This window comes from Perissodus microlepis, chromosome 22 (assembly GCF_051167445.1).
Source record: "Perissodus microlepis isolate ML-2025 ecotype Zambia chromosome 22, ASM5116744v1, whole genome shotgun sequence".
NCBI classification, from domain to species: Eukaryota; Metazoa; Chordata; class Actinopteri; order Cichliformes; family Cichlidae; genus Perissodus; species Perissodus microlepis.
Window position 1 is genome coordinate 14,155,618 of NC_140481.1, and position 19,429 is coordinate 14,175,046.

Sequence of the window (19,429 nt, forward strand, 5' to 3'; positions counted from 1 at the left end):
CAAAATATTTCTACGGAAACTTGAACAACAGCTGACAGTCTCTTTGTAAGTGCAAGTATTTGTAGTTTCATTTAAATAATGGACTACTGGAAGATTAACTAACTATAATTACACTTATAATAGGTCTTATTAATTGAACTAAGCTAAGAATCGTGTGTGGAGCTGTTTCTGCTCTTGTGACTTTTGCCATTGGAGGCACACATTTCTCTGAAGCAGTGTAGACATCTGACATCTGTAATACTAGTGGTTCACCTGCTGTCTCCAAAGAAAGAGCAGGTTAACTGGCTCTTACTAGAAACAGAGCACAGCCTAAGAGGAAATTGCTTGACAGGCTGAAACCAGGTAATAATAATAATGATGATGGTTACTGATGATTAACACAGACTGTATATATAAGATGGATGCAGGCACAGCGATGTCACCCACTGGTTTTGGACTCTGTATTTTAAAGCTTCAATGTTAGTGTTTTGGTTGCTGCCATGCTGTTTTTTCAAAGCCAGAGGTAATGTTAGCAGCTAACATTAGCTTAACAAGTGGTTACATCCATAAACCCTACCGGTGCAATGCACAGGCGCACATGCGGTTTTCTGAAGAAGAAAGTTTTCATAGGACTACATCCATAATTCAGTAGAACCACCTTTAACAGCAATAATTTGGACTAATTGTTTTCTGTGTGACTTTATCAGTCTCTCACATCATTATGGAGGAATTCTGGCCCATCCTTCTTTATGGTGTTGCTTCAGTTAATTGAGGTTTGCAGGGATTCTATGGGCTCAAAATGTGGTCATAAATATTTTGTACTTGTAAAAAAGATTTGTATGTGTAAAAAAGATTTGTGTGTGCGTAAAAAAGATTTGTATGTGTAAAAAAGATTTGTGTGTGCGTAAAAAAGATTTGTATGTGTAAAAAGAATTTGTGTGTGTGTAAAAAAGATTTGTATGTGTAAAAAAGATTTGTGTGTGCGTAAAAAAGATTTGTGTGTGGACTTAGCCCAGAAAACCCCTGCAAGTTACAAGTACGAATTTTGACCCTATTTTTCTTCCTTTCATCTGATTGGTCAATGTCATGTCAATCACAAAGGTAACAATCCAATCAGAGAACAGATGGGTTTGGCTGTCGGAGGGGCGCTTTTTTTGAACTGCAGGTCTTTGAAGGGAATAAATGCCCTTTTACATGCCAACCCAGCGTTTTCCTTCATCACCACGAAGGAAAACAGTCTGTGGTCGTCCGAGTTTGGTGATTTTTGTGTCACAGGTCTACGTGTTTAATATAGGGACTTCCACAGCCTTTTCAACAGCGCTGCGGACCGCGGGGTGGGGGCGGGCAGTGTTTTGGAAATGACAGTCTTCATTACAAAGCTTTCTTCGTTATGAATTAGCATACATGTTTTTATTGAACATTTGAAGAACCAGCAAAAAAAAACAAACTCTTGTAGAGGACATAAAGTCAGAGATAGAAAAGACAAGGAGCAGGTGCATCTAGTACAGGTAGAGCTGCTGCAAAAACCCACAGAGCCCAGCAGCCAGCGTAACAAATTCTGGATCCTTTGCTTTTAGTTAGCAGTTAGCATTAGCAGCACATCCTGCGTCCGATGTGAAAGGACTTTTATGCTGCGCACTGTGACTCACAGCAATGGTCCCAGGTCAGCCCTGACTTTGTGTTAAACTAATCCTAAAGTAATAATGGTATTTCTAACCACTGATATAGCACAACTTTATCCTTTTAACAGCTGCTGAAAGTTAGGGGACCTAGCTGCTATCGGATATTTATATAGAGATCCTCCAGCTTCAAACTGTATTACCCTTCAAGGACCTGCAGTTCAAAAAAGCGCCCCTCCGACAGCCAAACCCATCTGTTCTCTGATTGGATTGTTACATTTGTGATTGACATGACATCGACCAATCAGATGAAAGGAAGAAAAATAGGGTCAAAATTCGTACTTGTAACTTGCAGGGTTTTTTTTGGGCTAAGTCCACACACAAATCTTTTTTACGCACACACAAATTCTTTTTTACACATACAAATCTTTTTTACAAGTACAAAATATTTATGACCACATTTTGAGCCCATAGGATTCAATCAGGTGGACATCTGGACTTTGGGCCATTGCAATACCTTGATTTTGGTGTAGCTGCAGTACTGTCAGACAGACGGCCTCATATTTGACTCTAGAATACTTTGGTACACAAAGGACTTCATGGTCGAATGAATGACTGCAAGGTGCCCAGCCTAAATCATGCCTCCACCACCGTCCTTGACTGTTGGTATGAGATGTTTGTGCTGATATGCTATGTTTGGTTTTAATACCAAACATATTCACTTTGGTCTCAACTGTAGAGATGTAGCTCTTGGGTGGGCTTGGGGTGAGATATACACCAGTTGAAGATTGTAACACTGTATTAACACCTGAATGGTTCAGAGCAGCAAATTGTCTATAAGCTAATTATTGCTTTGTATTAGCCTAATTAAAGCAGATCATTTTACTCAACAAAACAGATGCATAAATTCATTTTGATTTGCTGTATCATAGAACATCCATCAGATAATCCAAAACTCATCAACAGTGCACAGACACAGTGAAAAGGTCTGGTTCCAAGACTCACCGTGGTAGGCAGTAGTCATATCAATGGAGATGTACTCAGTTACACAAACTCCATTACTCAGGTCGAGTCTCTATATCTTAAATGTGAAATCTATGGGAATGGAGTCCCTTTTGGAGCACGCCTCGAGTGGCACCTAAAGGAACTGCAATTTTTTCCACTTCTGTGTTGGGATCATGTTTCGCCTCCAGAGGCTGCTTCTTGTTTGACCTGAACACTTTGATCATCCCCAATTTGATGTTTTGAAGCTGGAGGTGAACAGCGAGTGGTGGCTCTGTCTGAGACACAGTGATAATACACGATCGTACAGTATCACAAAGTAGGTCTTCCTAAAACGTATCCCAATTTATCACACATTTTGACTCTACATCGGGGGCATAATTTACCAAATCAACACTATGTTATATTAACATAAGAGCTAAAAGTACAAATTAGAACATAAACTCATAAATGAAGTTATAAATGAAGTGAGCTCATAGACTGCAGATTTTCTATGTTATTAGCTCTGGAGGCTAAAACCATCCTTATATACAGTCTGTAGTTAGCAGTGAATACTTTCCCTACAAACGCACACACACAGAGTACCCATATACGCACAATAACAGCTTATTCAGACATATATGTAGAGAGACACACAAGTTGTACGAGACCTTCTCTACTCAACCTTCTCTCTTCACTAGTTCATTCTCTCTCCCTCTCAGGATCTGCTTAAAAACCTCTTGGAGGTCACAATCAACCCCCCGCACAACCTTTCTTTCTCCACATCCCCTCTCTCTCTCTCCCTCACACACACACACACACACTAACACACACCTCCCACATTGTACCTTGGTGCTCCAGAGTTTGACGGTCCAGTCGAACGAGGATGTGATAAAGAGGTGGGAAAAGTCGACGGTGCCCACCGCGCTGTGACAGCTGATGCCTGTGACGGGCCCCTGGTGGCCCTCGAACATCTCACAGATACCTGCCTTACTGGAGAGGGAAAATGCACAAGGTAACATCTGGAACTGAGACCATTAGCCCAAAATTCCCTCCAAAAGAGGGAGAACTTCATTTGTAATCACATTTTAAGTTACTTAAATGTAATCTAATTTAGGGACAATCATCCTCTTAAACTTTGGTAATGTTATAATTCTAATATTCTATAATTGTAAATTATATGAGCACTGTTTCATATTCAGCAGACTTTTGGTGAACTTTAATGCATATCTGTGTTTTAGAATACATGTTTCATTAACCAACCTGCCATGTCTGGATGCAGTGTACACAGTGCCCTCCTCGCTCCCGACCACATAGTTGTTAACGTCTCCCGTGGGGAAGGCCATGCATGTCACTGCCACGGGTTTGGATTTATTGTACACCAGTTCCATGGTCTCCTACACACATTATATTAGAGTGGATATAGCATAAACCTGCATTTTTACGACAAAAAAACAGCATTAGCGAGTGAAAAAAAGTCCTTGTTTCTTTTTTTTAAATGCTGCTGGCAGGTTGTGTGGACTGCTTCACTGATGTGCGGTAAGAGTTTTGTGTACCTGAGGCTGGGAGAGCATGTCCAGACTCCAGGAGCACATCCTGCCATCTGTGGACACGGTGATCAGGTTGTTGGCGTTCTGTGTGCCGACCACATTCACGCAGTACACTGGGTGCTAGACAAACACACACACGATCATACGCAGAGACAAACAAATGGATTTGGGTGAAGATTTACCCGTGCGCAATACAAAAAAAGCTGTTATCAACTGTAGTATAATTACAACAACATCCTTTAGGATAATACATTGTGATCACATTATAGTTCTTAATTATTAGCCTCTTTGAACTAGGGCTGCCACGAGTAGTCGACTAGTCACGATTACGTCGTCTATCAAAATCGTCGACGACTGATTTAATAGTCGACGCGTCGTTTGAAGCTTTGTAAGATCCCAAAAGACGCAGGGATAAGTAGTAGGATTTAAGAGTGTAATAACGGACTGAAACAGAAGATGGCAGCACTGCATGTACAAGGATGCCAGCTGCCGTTAAACCCCGAAGAAGAAGTAGCTCTGTCCCAGAATTCATAGCGCGGCCCAGCTCAGTTTCCAACAACGGCTAGTTAGTTTTAATATTACTGTTATTATTCTTTCTGGGTCACAAAATAAACGTTTAACATATTTTCAGGCGAGAATGTAGCTGTGTAAACCTCAAATATCTGCTCAGTTTATCAAGACACCACATATTTTCAAAAGCGCTCCGACGTTTTCGGAGACGTCTGTTACCCACTAGCTCGATAGCTAGCCGGGGGCAAGGCTCACTAGAGCCCGGCAAATCGTTTTCAAACCCACCGCCGTCTTTCGCTACTCAGGTTAAACATGATATATAAGTCATTTAGATAACTTAAAAATGTTATTGTTTGGCTTCTTTAATATTTTATTTGTTCCTGAGTAAATCGGTTTGGCTGAGATTAAAGTTATAGTTTTTACACAGCTGAATAAACGTCAAGCAGACAACTGATTATCAGAAGTGTGAGATGCTCGAGAATATACTCCGGTGTCCTGTTATATTTTAGATAGCAAGGAGTTTATTAAACTTCACCGAAACAATCTGCAAATTTCATTAAAATTTAACAAACTATCATCTTGTCTTTATTTTTAGTTAGCACATACCTTAAACACTTAAAGATGTAAGCTAATGATAGTTATATAAAAGCAGATGCATGCTGGTGCAATAAGCTGTACTTTTACGTCCAATGGATGATGATCTGATTAGTCGACTAATCGCAAAAATAATCGGTGACTAGTCGACTATCAAAATAATCGTTTGTGGCAGCCCTACTTTGAACTGAAGCATAACAATTTCTCTTGTACAATAAATAGCTGAAACAGTCCTAATTGTGGCAGGCTGTCAGCAGCATCACTATGTCATGAATTGTGATATTCCACTATTTATGAAACGAATAAACATTGTCCTGTAACGATCACATGTTTTTTCCCCTTTAGCACATGATGTCATTAGATGCTTTTTGGGGCCAAGAGATGCAGACAGCTCACATGCCAGTGTGCATTCGTCCTTTTAAATCACCCTACGTTTCAGACATGTGCTGCTGTTCAAATCCACGAGTGTGTGAAGCCATTATATCATTACTGAGCAGTAATTGATTTGTGCGCCAGGTCGCACAAAGAATCCATTCAGCAATCAGCACCATGCTAGCATGCTGTACCCACTAACGGGAGAGTGGCAGCCTCATTATTAGAGCCCGCAGCCCCTTTAAAGCTACAGTATGGATGGCATGTAACAATGTGTGTGTCTACTGTAGCTGTGATTATAAACAAGCTGGGTTCTTAAGATATCGTTAGTTTATATTCAACAGTAATTTGCTATAGCTGAACTGAGCTGCTCTTTCAGTTATGTCTTGAGTACGACTGTGCAGACAGGCCCTAGAATACAGATTATCATGTAAAAATCATTCAGTGTAATTGGTGCAATCAAAATCTTTTTATCATATTCATACGTCTGAATTTTTGGATTAAAACAGTGTTTATCTGCTTTTTTCCCCCATGTTGGCCTAAGTGTATTTCAACACTTTTAACCAAATTAACAATTTAGTTTTCAGTCACGTGACTCACACAGAGCTCTGAAGAGCAAAACACTGTTCCAACAACCCTCCACTAAAATTAATTTTCAATCAAAGAACATTTAAATGACCTCTCAAAAGAAGATTAATGGAAATTGGGCACTTTTGATCCACATACAGAATCCACTGCAATATTTTAATCACTAGAGAACAATTACGTCCCTGCTGGAGATCCATTTTAGCAGTTTCTTGTTGTCAATGCTCTTTGTTGCACTGCCGTCAGGATAAGAGTGTACAATAATACACTTTTAACAGACAGCTATATGTAATTTGGATCTCAGGTCTTTCATTTAGGAGGTGAAGAACAAGAAGATCACAGTTTACAAAGCAATAGTGAGTGCTAATTAGCTAAAACGACCTAGCTTATCACTCTTAGCTGTTTGTGTCAGGATCATCATACTCGGGGAAAAGATTATGAATGCACATGGCAGCAGATCTGCGATGCTTGCTGATTTATCACAGATTGCATGTAATTGCCAACTTGACCCCATCTGAAGGCCGCTACACAAAAAAACATAAATCCACTGCACACGGTGGCACTAATTTTGGTCTGAAAGCCTGAAGGAAAGCCTTGTTCTGCCTTCCAGGTTTTAATAATGATGTGTCATCGCAGGAAAACTATTTATTACTTTCCTTACTGTGTAATCTCCTGCAGACGTTATTGCTGTTAATATCACAATTCTAATTGTAAAGCAGAGATAAACCTTTACATACTGTATGATAAATGTATCATACTGACAGTTTAAATCATCCTTACAGTGTGTGCAGCAGCAGACAGAGGGGTCCTCTGGACAGGGGTCCGGCGATGACTGCGATTATCCCACAGGACTATCTGTCCTGAGTACGTCCCCCCCACCACCAGGTTGGGATGAAACCTGGCAAAGCCCACAGACACCACCGGAGACTAAGGAGAGAAAACGAGAGAGGAGAATTAGGACGCATTACTCAGATTCAATGCTGGTGTTATTTTATGTAACTGACATTATTATGAACTGAATGCAGATGGTAGAAAAGCCCAGAGGAAAAGATATGAACTCAAAATGGTAACACTTGACTGGGTGCGAGTAAGTGCGAGCAATCAAGACATCGTGATGGGTGGCATACGTGGGGACACAGATGACGAGTGTGGGCACTGTGAAGGTCCGCCGAGGAGACGAGAATGGGGTGACGCTGGGGTGGAGACCAGACAAAGAGGGAATTGTGGTCCTCCTTCCCTCCCCAGCCGTTTCACATTACAGCATCAAAACCCCAGCAGCCACTGGAGCGCTCACCGTAGGCTCCGTCATGACAAGCGCACCCTTGAACTACCCCCCCCCCCCCCGACGCTGTGTTTATTGAGTTTTGGTTCCTCTTCGGTGCGCATCCCATAAGGGCTTCTGCGTGCAACAGCTAGCTCCCCCTGACCCAGAGCCACTGAAGCATCTGCGCTTCTGAGTTATGGGAAAATTATTTCAGCATCCTGCAGCATAGCGCTACAGGAGGTTAACTGGTGTGATTCACTGACAGATTCATCAGAACCAGTAAAAAAAAGCATAGTCCTGTTGAGAGGGAAATAATTCACAGGCACGACAGAGCCAACAGAGCAAAGCTCACAAACACAAATCACAACTAAAAACAGTAAAGCTAGAACAACATGGAGGGTGCATTTCGCAAATGGATCGTTGCCTCATGCAATCGTAGATTTGTAGGAAGGAGCGCTGGTGACAGTTTTAGTGTTCATGAAAACTGTATGTCAGATGTTTTGCTGTTGAAACAGCAGCTCATAGACTGCGTGGAGACAAAACTCTATCAGAATCCTCCAAAACTCATCACTGCGTTAACAAGGCACGACCTAGGATACATCTACAACACAGTTTAATTTATAATGATCATATTAATAATATCAATAATCCCTAAAAAAATAAACCACAAAGGAATTTGTTGGGTATTGTTCAACCGAGAACAATATAAGGCCGAAATTTCTAACCCAAGTTTGTACAACAGAGACTGTTATAATGCCTTAAAAAGGTGACAACTGCTTCAAGCGAAACTATGTTAAGTTTAGCTAAACAGCAGCCACCGTGGCCACAAGCAGTAATTATGGGATAAAGGTAAATGCTAAACAATAGAAAGTACTCATAATGTCAGTTAGGCTGGCTCAGCCTGCAGGAGTTTTGGCTTTATTTATACCTATTTATGACTATCGTGAACATCTGCCAGGTTGTAGCAGCAAAAATAACGTCTATAAGTGGTAAAAAAAAACAACAAAGTACGCTAACTGTTCCTTATCTTATATTGCTGACTTGAATCTAGATAAAGGTGCATTAACCATGATGGTTATACCTGGTTTGTACCTTGGACTCTCATTATAACTCTTAAGTCTCTACATGTTTGATTTTTTTTACAAATTAAAATTTCTGATAATAGAAAAATGATGAGAGAGGCATGTCATAGACTCCATGTGCCAAGTAAATATACAGTAGTAAAGGTATCATAGTGAAAAACACTAATTGAATGTATTTTGTTTATAGCGTAGAAAGATCCCACTACGTCTGCAGTAGTAAAATGTGCTTATTTTTCACTTCTTTTTTTACTTCTCCCTCTCTCCCCATCCCTTCCACCACACCATGTGCGAAGCAGCCAACTCCAAACCCCAGTTCATTTTGAAAGGAGACTGGAAAACAAACCAAAGGCAAAGAAAACACTTCACGCTCTTTTATTTCTCTTTTCTGTTACTTCTGAGGAGTCACGGCTTCCAGCGGCACGGCTCGGGAGTCACTTCAGATGTCTAGACTCAAAATAAACGAAACTCTGGTGGTAAAAACTAAAGGTGCTTGTCAGCTGGCATGAAGGCTCGATCTGAAAAGTTTATTTACACAGTCCGACAAAAAGGGGATCGAGGCTAGAGGCTTATTAGCATGAATTACTAAGCAAGACTTGACAGCTCGTCCAGGAACATCTAAAGCTGCCTGATTAATAAAAGATCACTGGTGCACTGTATGACATGTTACACGCTGGATTAAGCAATATACAATCATGTGCTTGTGTGTTAACAAATCATCAAAAAAGAGAAAAAAATGTCTGGAATTATGTTTTTGTGCTGAAAAGGCAGCTATTCTCAAGCACGCGGAGGTTTGTTTCTTGGCTGTGATCACTCTAATGACCCAGAGTTTCTCGGTGACCTTTACCCTCTGTGGTCGTCTCACAGGCTGCTGTTTGAGGTCTGTTCCCCCTCCATCAGACTCCATCAGTGGGCTAATAAACCATAGTCCTGCACCCTTTGTCATCTCCGCACACAAACCCACACACATCCGCTTAACATGCACATGGTTCCACCCCCACAACCATCTGTCTCAAAACTCCAAACAATGTAAGAACTCTTGGATCTGATTTCTTCTTCTATGAAGAAAGGTTTGACAGTTTGAGCGCAAGCAGGGGGAACAGCTAACCTGCCTCATAAAAGCATTGCTCATCTGAGGTTTTAGTATCTTTGTCAAGGTGGATTAAAATATAAGCAATCTCATTAAATTCACATCTTTCTAGTAAAGACCAAAGCTTCTTTTATTATTTCCGCCAACAAAAATTAAAAAATTAACATGTAATTCCACAAGAATATACAGACACAAACGTAAAACATCAGTGCCGTCAACACCCTAAATAAACATCTCTACCCCACATGAGTAATGACAAAGAGAAACTAAATCAAATCAAGGAACTCCTCTATTTGATCCATATGTTACTTTCAATCGTAAGCCCTATCAGTGTTCCCATCTTAAGAGGAAAATTCCCGACTAAACTCTGAATCCCCTCTTTGAGAAACCACAGGTTATGCCATCATTCCCCTCATGTGCTGTCAGGCTTAGTGAAAGAGCTACTGAAAATTAGCCCCGCTTTGTCCCAGTAACGCACTATGAGGCGGCTGCCAGCAGCAACTTGGGCTTAAGATTAAAGTCGTTCTCCCTAAATTCTGCTAATCAAATGTCACATCAGCACAAGTTTGAAACTTGTATCCGTTTTAAATCTACTGCATGTAATTAGGCGTTGAAATAAGATCAATTTGCTGCGTGCTACAGTATAAGCAAGTTTATGATTTAAGCTAAATGTGAACTCGTTGATGGAATCTCGATTTCAAAGTCGGAGGAAATTAATGTCTGACTTTATATATTTGAATTATGGGAAGCATGGTTATGTTTTGGCTGGATTTCTGTAATCTTTCTGTAATTCTGTCTACTTTTTATTCATTTTTTTGAATCTTTGCCATCGAGACTCAAAACATGTGTTTTGCATATGTTAAAGGAAAATATTTCAGTGTTTAAACATGACTGCATAAAAGCGGACGTATCAATCTAGTACTGCATTAACGGTCTCAAGTTTTGGGAAACTTAGAGCTCGTTCTGGGAGAGTGTAACTCGTGTAATGGTTTGTAGGGACAATTTACAGATGTCACCAAATGGTGTCACATGCATGCAAATATCAAGTTACTGTTTTGAAAAGAGGACAGCTATGCGGATACAGTCACAGAATTTCTGTGAGTGATTGCGTCTGTTCAAAATGTGGCTGTGCAGAACTGGAAGTCTGTAGGTTGCAGCTTCTGAACTGCTCGACCAAGCAACATGAGTGAGTGATGGAAGTCATTTGCCACAGGAAACCAAAGACAAACAATGAAACTAGAAGTGTCTAGCTACATTTTATTATCATAAATATTCACTCACACAATCTAAATCATTGAATTCAGGTGTTCCAATCACTTCTTTGGCCACAGGTGTATAAAGTCAAGCACCTAGGCATGCAGACTGCTTCTATAAACATTTGTGAATGAATGAGCTCAGTGAATTCCAGCATGGTACCGTGATAGGATGCCACCTGTGCAAGTCCAGTTGTGAAATTTCCTCATTACTAAATATTCCACAGTCAACTGTTAGTGTTATTATAACAAAGTGGAAGTGATTGTGAACGCCGGCCACATGGTGGTAGGCCACATAAAATCAAGGACCGTGTTCAGCGGACGCTGAGCCACATAATGGTCAGAAGTCACCATCCTTCTGCAGATTCGGTCGCTACAGATCTCCAAACTTCATCTGGCCTTCAGATTAGCTCAAGAACAGTGCACAGAGAGCTTCATGGCACAGAGAGTTTTATGGCCATGCAGCTGCATCCAAACCAAGCACAATGTAAAGCGTTGGATGCAGTGATGTAAAGCAGCGGTCCCCAACCTTTTTTGCGCCACGGACCGGTTTATGCCCGACAATATTTTCATGGACCGGCCTTTAAGGTTGTCGCGGATAAATACAACAAAATAAAACTAGTACCGGTACCGAAAAAAAGAAGATTTATTCATAACACACGTGAAAAGACCCAGGAAAACCGAGTTAACGACAAAAACGATAACAAAATAACGCTGAAAACCGATAAAAACCCTGAAAACCATACATTTCACACCTGAGCCTCAACTCTCACGTACCGGTACCGGTCCGAGGCCCGGGGGTTGGGGTACGCTGATGTAAAGCACAACATCACGGGACTCTAGAGTAGGGAAGATGTTCTTGCTAGAGCGATGAGTCACGCTTCTTTGTCTGGCAATCCAATGGATGGGTCTGGGTTTGGAGGTTGCCAGAGAACAGTACTTTTCTGACTGCACTGTCTGAAGTTTGAAGTTTGGTGAAGAGGAGATTATGGTGTGGGGTTATTTTTGGAGATTTGGGCTCAGCCCCTTAGTTCCAGTGAAAGGAACTCTTAATGCTTCAGATAATCCAGACATTTTGGACAACTTCATGTTCCAACTTTGTGAGAACGGTTTGGGAATGTCCCCGAAGGTACATAAAGACGTGAATGAGTGAGTTTTGTGTGGAAGAACTTGACTGGCCTGCACAGAGTCGTGACCTCAACCCAATAGAACACATTAGAGCAGAGACTGCGAGCCAGACCTTCTCGTCCAACATCAGTATCTGACCCCACAAATGCACTTCTATAACAGTCAAAAATTCCCATAAACACTCCTAAACCTTGTGAAAAGCCTTCGTAGAAGAGTTGAAGCTGTTCGAGATGGTCTTCTGCATACCCTGGTTGTAGCAGGCGGTTATCTGAATTACTGTTGCCTTCCCATTAGGCAGTCTATCTAGCTATCTAGATAGATCGAGAGATAGATAAAGAGAGATATTTTTTTCTTTAAATCTAATATAAATGCAGTTCATGTCTTCTATGTTTTTTATAGAAGCAGTGGGACTGCATCTCCATATCACTGCTGTTGCTTCAAAGCCTGACATTTCATTTCCAAATGCAGAGTGGCTCTTTGGGTGGTTTTCATCTCACATGCAGAGCAGGTCAGACACCTTCTGCGTCATCTCGTGCTAATCCAGATGGACAGGATTTAGGGAGTTATGTCTCCCGGAAGAAAAGACAGCAGCAAAAGTCACTTTGGTACATTATATTATGCTTGAGATAAAGTGGGGAAGTTTTACAGGGAGATACTGTGGCAGTAAGAACAGCAGGTTTCATTTCTTTCTTCAGGCAGGTTCTGCACACATGTATCATCTACCATATCACACACAGTCTCCCAAGGCTAAGTGTTTCTGGCAGCCTTTATTGTATCAATAGGAAGTGTTCTGTATAGGATAATACACACAGGGTACACCGTGATGAAAGATGGCACCCAGCAAGGGATTAGAGATGTGTAAAGGAATGACATAAGAAGAAAGAAAGCTACAGAGGGGCAAACAGTCTTTCTTTTGTTGCCTCCGCCTCTCTTTTGTTCTTTCCTCAGGCAACAAACTGTTGCTCAAGTCCACTCGGGTAGGCAGGAATGAAGTGAGAGCGCTAGGTTGAGGAGAAACGGGGAGGGGGCCTGATATGGCACGCTAGGCAGTATATCCTCCCAAACAGATCCACTCTCTAGCCTCATCCCACTCCCCCCCCAACCCACCATCTGCCTCACCACACTCATCTGTTTTCCACTCTGCCTTATCAGGACCAGATGGATCCGACTGTCTTTGGTTGCATCCCGGCTTCGCAACCACCTTTCTCCTCCCTTTCTCCCCCTGGCTTCACTCGTTTATGACACCCCACAGATTTTGTCACTCTGTGGTTTCTGGCAGGGAGAGAGGAATACCAAGCCAGAGTCTCCATTTCATCAGGCAAAGAATTGAGCGAAAGCATCAGGAGGCGGCTCTGGGAACACAAACAGGCCTTTCTTTGCCTGCTAGAGCTGGTTTTCCTTTATTTTCCATATCTTGTTTGTTTGCTAGGCTCCTATATTCACTTGGCCAATGCTGGTGTAATGTTTATTGATGTTGACATCTGAGGTTTTTTTTAAGGTATTTATGAGAACGGCTGAAAGGATTAAGTTCTAATCGATGCCGTTAAAGTGGTACAGGATAAACAAATTTTCCATAAAATTCAACACTTACTTTCTGAGAGATGAAACTCCATCTACTGACATGTAATCACACTGGGAAAAACTTTTAAACTCTCCACACAGACACTGTTGGTCGGTCGATGTCAAATACTGGCACACTGTCTGCTAAGCCTTCTGAGCAATTTTGTTCACCAGTATAGCTGCACATGGGTTCAAACTCACTCAAAGACAATGAATAATGCTGTTACATATTCCTCTCATTCCTACTCCCTCTACCCTTGCCCTCCCTCCTTCTCTCCTCTTTGCCTCCCCCACTTCTCTTACCCAACCTTTCTGGAAGTGCCAGAGACTCAAGAACGAACGCTAGGCAGCGAGATATTAATAAAAATATGACTGAGTGCAATGGGATATGACAGTAGCGGCAGGGGTTGTTACAGGGAGTCTCGTGGTTTGGGGGGGTTCAGCAGAGGCTTTAAGTCAAACGGTCTCTTTAATGTGGTATGACTTTGCCCACTTGAGAGGCTGGTGTGAAGTTACAAGATTGGACCCAACTGGGAAGGGGTGATGAAGGGTCCAACTGCTGGGACAGGCGTCGTGAGGGGAGAGCACACTGGTACCAGAATCCCCAGAAGAGGCGGACCCTTTCCTGAGGAGCTACATAGATCAGTGGCTCCTAAAGTGAGGTCATGAAACTACGTTAACCGATCCCCACTACGCTGTTTCGTTTCATATACAGTTTATTCACTTTCTTGACCAAAGCAGAGTTTGATAACTTGATAACTTGATGACTTGTGTTTTTCAGCATATTGTGTGCTGAAAAACACAAACCAGAACAAACGACAAAAACCACACTTCCAAAGAACTGGGACAAAGTGTAAAATGTCAGACTTTGTTTTTCACTGTGACTTCGGGTTTTGACAATTATAAAAACAAGAGTTAATATTTATTCATTTGTTTCATTTCCCAATTTCCACAGTCTCTTTCTGTAAACAGGGTTTTAAAACATCAGAAAAAATTCAGTTTCATGTTAAAATCATGAAAAAGCGAAACAATAGCACAGCTAGTTAGTACCACAGTTAAATTATTCTTTATTGGAAAAAGTGCTTGGAAAAACAGTAAGCGGCACTAGATAAATACATTCAAAAAATAAAGGTGTACTTAAGAACCAAGGAAGCTGTGAATAGCTGTGATAGAAGAGTTAAAAAAGCGGTCACGCAGCAGCAAAGCAAGAAGAAACAGAAAATGAAAACAAATCCTTGACATTCCTGTGACATCTGTTTATTACACATACAAGTATTTCATTAGAATGCAATATTACAGCATTGCTGCACACTGCCAAAAATATTTGTGCATGGTTCCCTGAGTGCATTGCCCAATGTGACACTAAGACTCCTCCCAGAATCAAACTGGGAAGTATCCTTCACAACACCAGCACATCAAGAACAGAGACCAACAACGAATCAGGACTGGACTGTCATGGCTGGGTCTGTGACCCAGCATTTTGAGTTCATTATATATTGTGTATTTCTGTTTAGTATGGGGAAATGTTAAGTTGTTTTTGCGTTATCAGTTAGAACTTGAGTCTTTGTGTTTTGTCATTTGTTGTTTGGGTTAAGCTCGTCTAGCTCTCTTACACCCCTAAGTTGTTCAGCCTTAGTTCTGTTTATTGGATCTCCTCATTTCCCCTTCCCCTGGATCTTAGTCTTGTTTACCCTTTGTGTTCCATGTCTCATGTTGTCAACCCATGTTGTTTGGTCTGTCTCATCATGTTTCCTGTTTTATTTTGAAAGAGTCCTCTGTTCTTTGTTCATTGTATTTAGTTTCACTTCCCCTGTCCTGTCATTAGGTTCATGTGTGTCAGCTGTGCTCCCATGTGTGGCCACGTCCCTTGATCATCCCTTATGTGTACAGGGAGTGCAGAATTATTAGGCAAATGAGTATTTTGTCCACATCATCCTCTTCATGCATGTTGTCTTACTCCAAGCTGTATAGGCTCGAAAGCCTACTACCAATTAAGCATATTAGGTGATGTGCATCTCTGTAATGAGAAGGGGTGTGGTCTAATGACATCAACACCCTATATCAGGTGTGCATAATTATTAGGCAACTTCCTTTCCTTTGGCAAAATGGGTCAAAAGAAGGACTTGACAGGCTCAGAAAAGTCAAAAATAGTGAGATATCTTGCAGAGGGATGCAGCAGTCTCAAAATTGCAAAGCTTCTGAAGCGTGATCATCGAACAATCAAGCGTTTCATTCAAAATAGTCAACAGGGTCGCAAGAAGCGTGTGGAAAAACCAAGGCGCAAAATAACTGCCCATGAACTGAGAAAAGTCAAGCGTGCAGCTGCCAACATGCCACTTGTCACCAGTTTGGCCATATTTCAGAGCTGCAACATCACTGGAGTGCCCAAAAGCACAAGGTGTGCAATACTCAGAGACATGGCCAAGGTAAGAAAGGCTGAAAGACGACCACCACTGAACAAGACACACAAGCTGAAATATCTCAAGACTGATTTTTCTAAGGTTTTATGGACTGATGAAATGAGAGTGAGTCTTGATGGGCCAGATGGATGGGCCCGTGGCTGGATTGGTAAAGGGCAGAGAGCTCCAGTCTGACTCAGACGCCAGCAAGGTGGAGGTGGAGTACTGGTTTGGGCTGGTATCATCAAAGATGAGCTTGTGGGGCCTTTTCGGGTTGAGGATGGAGTCAAGCTCAACTCCCAGTCCTACTGCCAGTTTCTGGAAGACACCTTCTTCAAGCAGTGGTACAGGAAGAAGTCTGCATCCTTCAAGAAAAACATGATTTTCATGCAGGACAATGCTCCATCACACGCATCCAAGTACTCCACAGCGTGGCTGGCAAGAAAGGGTATAAAAGAAGAAAAACTAATGACATGGCCACCTTGTTCACCTGATGTGAACCCCATTGAGAACCTGTGGTCCATCATCAAATGTGAGATTTACAAGGAGGGAAAACAGTACACCTCTCTGAACAGTGTCTGGGAGGCTGTGGTTGCTGCTGCACGCAATGTTGATGGTGAACAGATCAAAACACTGACAGAATCCATGGATGGCAGGCTTTTGAGTGTCCTTGCAAAGAAAGGTGGCTATATTGGTCGCTGATTTGTTTTTGTTTTGTCTTTGAATGTCAGAAATGTATATTTGTGAATGTGGAGGTGTTATATTGGTTTCACTGGTAAAAATAAATAATTGAAATGGGTATATATTTGTTTTTTGTTAAGTTGCCTAATAATTATGCACAGTAATAGTCACCTGCACACACAGATATCCCCCTAAAATAGCTAAAACTAAAAACAAACTAAAAACTACTTCCAAAAACATTCAGCTTTGATATTAATGAGTTTTTTGGGTTCATTGAGAACATGGTTGTTGTTCAATAATAAAATTATTCCTCAAAAATACAACTTGCCTAATAATTCTGCACTCCCTGTATTTAGTCTCTGTGTTTCATTCAGTCTGTGTCGCGTCGTCTGTGTAACCTTCCCAGTTATGTCTCGTCATAGTTGTCACAGTTCTCATAGTCACAGTCATAGAATTAGTTCTTGAAGTTTCATAGCTTTATCACAGTTTCGTAGGTTTTTCTTAGTCTGTTTTCCAGTTTAGTTGTCTTGCCTGCACTCGTCTTAGCTTTTGTTTTTGCCTTCTGTCATCAGCCATAATAAAGGCTCGCCTTTTGTTAAGTCATGTCACGTCTCCTTGCCTATGTCTGCTCTTGGGCCCTGCTCTAACTAACACACCATAGACTCTGATTTTACATTTCAAATGTAAATTAACGTAAAATCACTGTAAATGTAATAAAACACAATTTTCTTGTTTTTTAAATGTATTATTGTTAAAATACATTCACAAATGTATCATAATTTCACAAATATTTGTCCGTTATTTGAAAGATTGAACTGTTAAATTCAAATGTAATGCTATGGAAAAATATATGATTCTTATAAACTTTTTTTACATCAAATAATAATTATTATTATTGTTATTTAGGGCGATCGTGGCTCAAGAGTTGGCAATTCGCCTTGTAATCAGAAGGTTGCCGGTTCGAGCCCTGGCTCGGACACTCTCGGTCGTTGTGTCCTTGGGCAAGACACTTCACCACCTACTGGTGATGGCCAGAGGGGAATTGTGGAAGTGGAATTGTAAAACGCGTTGAGGGTCTCAAAGAGCGCGATATGAATGCAATCCTTTATTATTTAAACTAACTGTTAACTGTATATTTCTGTACATTGAAGTATTATTATTCATATTGCTGGATTCATTGACCTTGTTTATAGGTAATTTCATTGTTTAATAACATTAAAATGTTCCTAATTTAATGTTTAAAAGCACTTGAAAAAGGCAAAATCCCATGTAAAATTAGGGCAACAAACTGTATTGTCATTACTGAAACCGTATTTCATGTGAAAGTTATTTTCTGGTATTATTTTGGCGCCCCAGCTGCTGGAATATTACTGTTTTTTTAGGATTTTTTTTTTGTAGATTAACATGATCAGCCTAATTTTATTCCATACCTTAATCAAAACAGTAAATGAGGGATTATCATTTGGAAGAATAGTGCTTCTTCCCTCAAGCAGAGCACTGGAGACTTCAATCAATGCCAAAACCAGTGCATTAAAGTTGTTCTAGCAACACATAGCTGATACTATGCATATTTCTAAATAAATCTGCCACCAGTCTGTAGTGTTAATTTGTCCTGATGCTAATAAAACGGCACTGAAAAGAACTGAGATTCCGCCCAAAAGAAAAGCATGAAATATTGTATTTTGACACTTTATAACGTCATATTCCTTTAAAATCAAAAAACAATGATTATCCACTTTAATAGATAACCCATGAAATGTATTGCTATCTGTGTATTACCACAAGTTCCACTTTTACAAAGCTTCACTTTTGGTGTTTGTTGAAAAAGATCATGGATGCTGAAAAGATATATTTCAACTTTATGTTTACGTTCATAGCGGAGTGTGGTGGTAGAATAGATTCCACTACATTTAAAATGTTTATAGAAGTGTTTACGTTGACATACTGTACATGAACTAAAGCAATTTCAGTAATAAAGTTTAATCTGACATCAAACAACAACAAAAAACAAACAGAAGCTGTTTTAATAGTTCACTTAAGGGCGGAGCTACTTAGAGTTCACAGGTGTACCTAATAAAGTGGCCAATGAGCTTGACCTCACTGAAACCCCATCTGAAATATGAAGCCTCCCATAACCCACTACTTTTTACAATAAAGCCCCTGCTGGATCCAGCCTCAACCACAAACCCAAACACTCAAATACCAGCCTGCCCTGTCATTCTTTTGTATCCTACACACACACACGCACACATAAACACCATGGTCGTTACACATGCGTACAGCAAACATACAAACACGGGCATACACATATACAGTATTCATCTGCCTATCCATTCATCAAACGACAGCAGCTTCTGTCTGCAAAAACAAAAACCGGCTAAGTGTTGCCAAACACTGACTGCCAACAGCAGCAGTGTTCACCAACCCAACCTACAGCATGTGTGCACTGCAAGAGTGTGGCCTCTCTGTTACTCTAGCTAAAGATGGGAGGTGAAAGGTGACCAGAAAACGAGAAAGCGGAGAAAGAAAGGGGAAGAGGTGCTGGGCCCTGTGGTTTTGGTGGGTTAAAGAGCAGAGCATGCTCACATATTAAAAGCCATCTGACACGTAGCTAACTAGAGTAGCGACTCTGTTTGCAAAAGACACCGCAGAGAAAAAGCGAGTGAGAAAAGCAAGCAGTCCCCTGACTTTTCTTCTACTTTCTCCCCCTTTGTTTTATCCGGATCCAACAGTGACGTGAGAAGTAAACGCTGACGTTAAATGGTTTCTTTCTTACTTTATCGCC

At 41.0% G+C, this 19,429-nt stretch overlaps 1 protein-coding gene across 18 annotated transcripts in view; it reads right to left on the bottom strand.

Annotated features, from left to right (window-relative positions):
* The window catches only part of dync1i1a (dynein cytoplasmic 1 intermediate chain 1a), a 68,409-nt gene that overhangs the window by 15,055 nt on the left and 33,925 nt on the right, over positions 1-19,429 (bottom strand). For all 18 annotated transcript variants that reach the window (XM_084919739.1, XM_084919729.1, XM_084919727.1 and 15 more), the window contains 4 exons: positions 6,971-7,117; positions 4,136-4,249; positions 3,843-3,976; positions 3,428-3,572 (listed from right to left, as the gene is read on the bottom strand). In XM_084919739.1, coding sequence (XP_084775865.1) covers positions 3,428-3,572; positions 3,843-3,976; positions 4,136-4,249; positions 6,971-7,117 — 540 coding nt within the window. The remainder of the gene's footprint in view (positions 1-3,427; positions 3,573-3,842; positions 3,977-4,135; positions 4,250-6,970; positions 7,118-19,429) is intronic.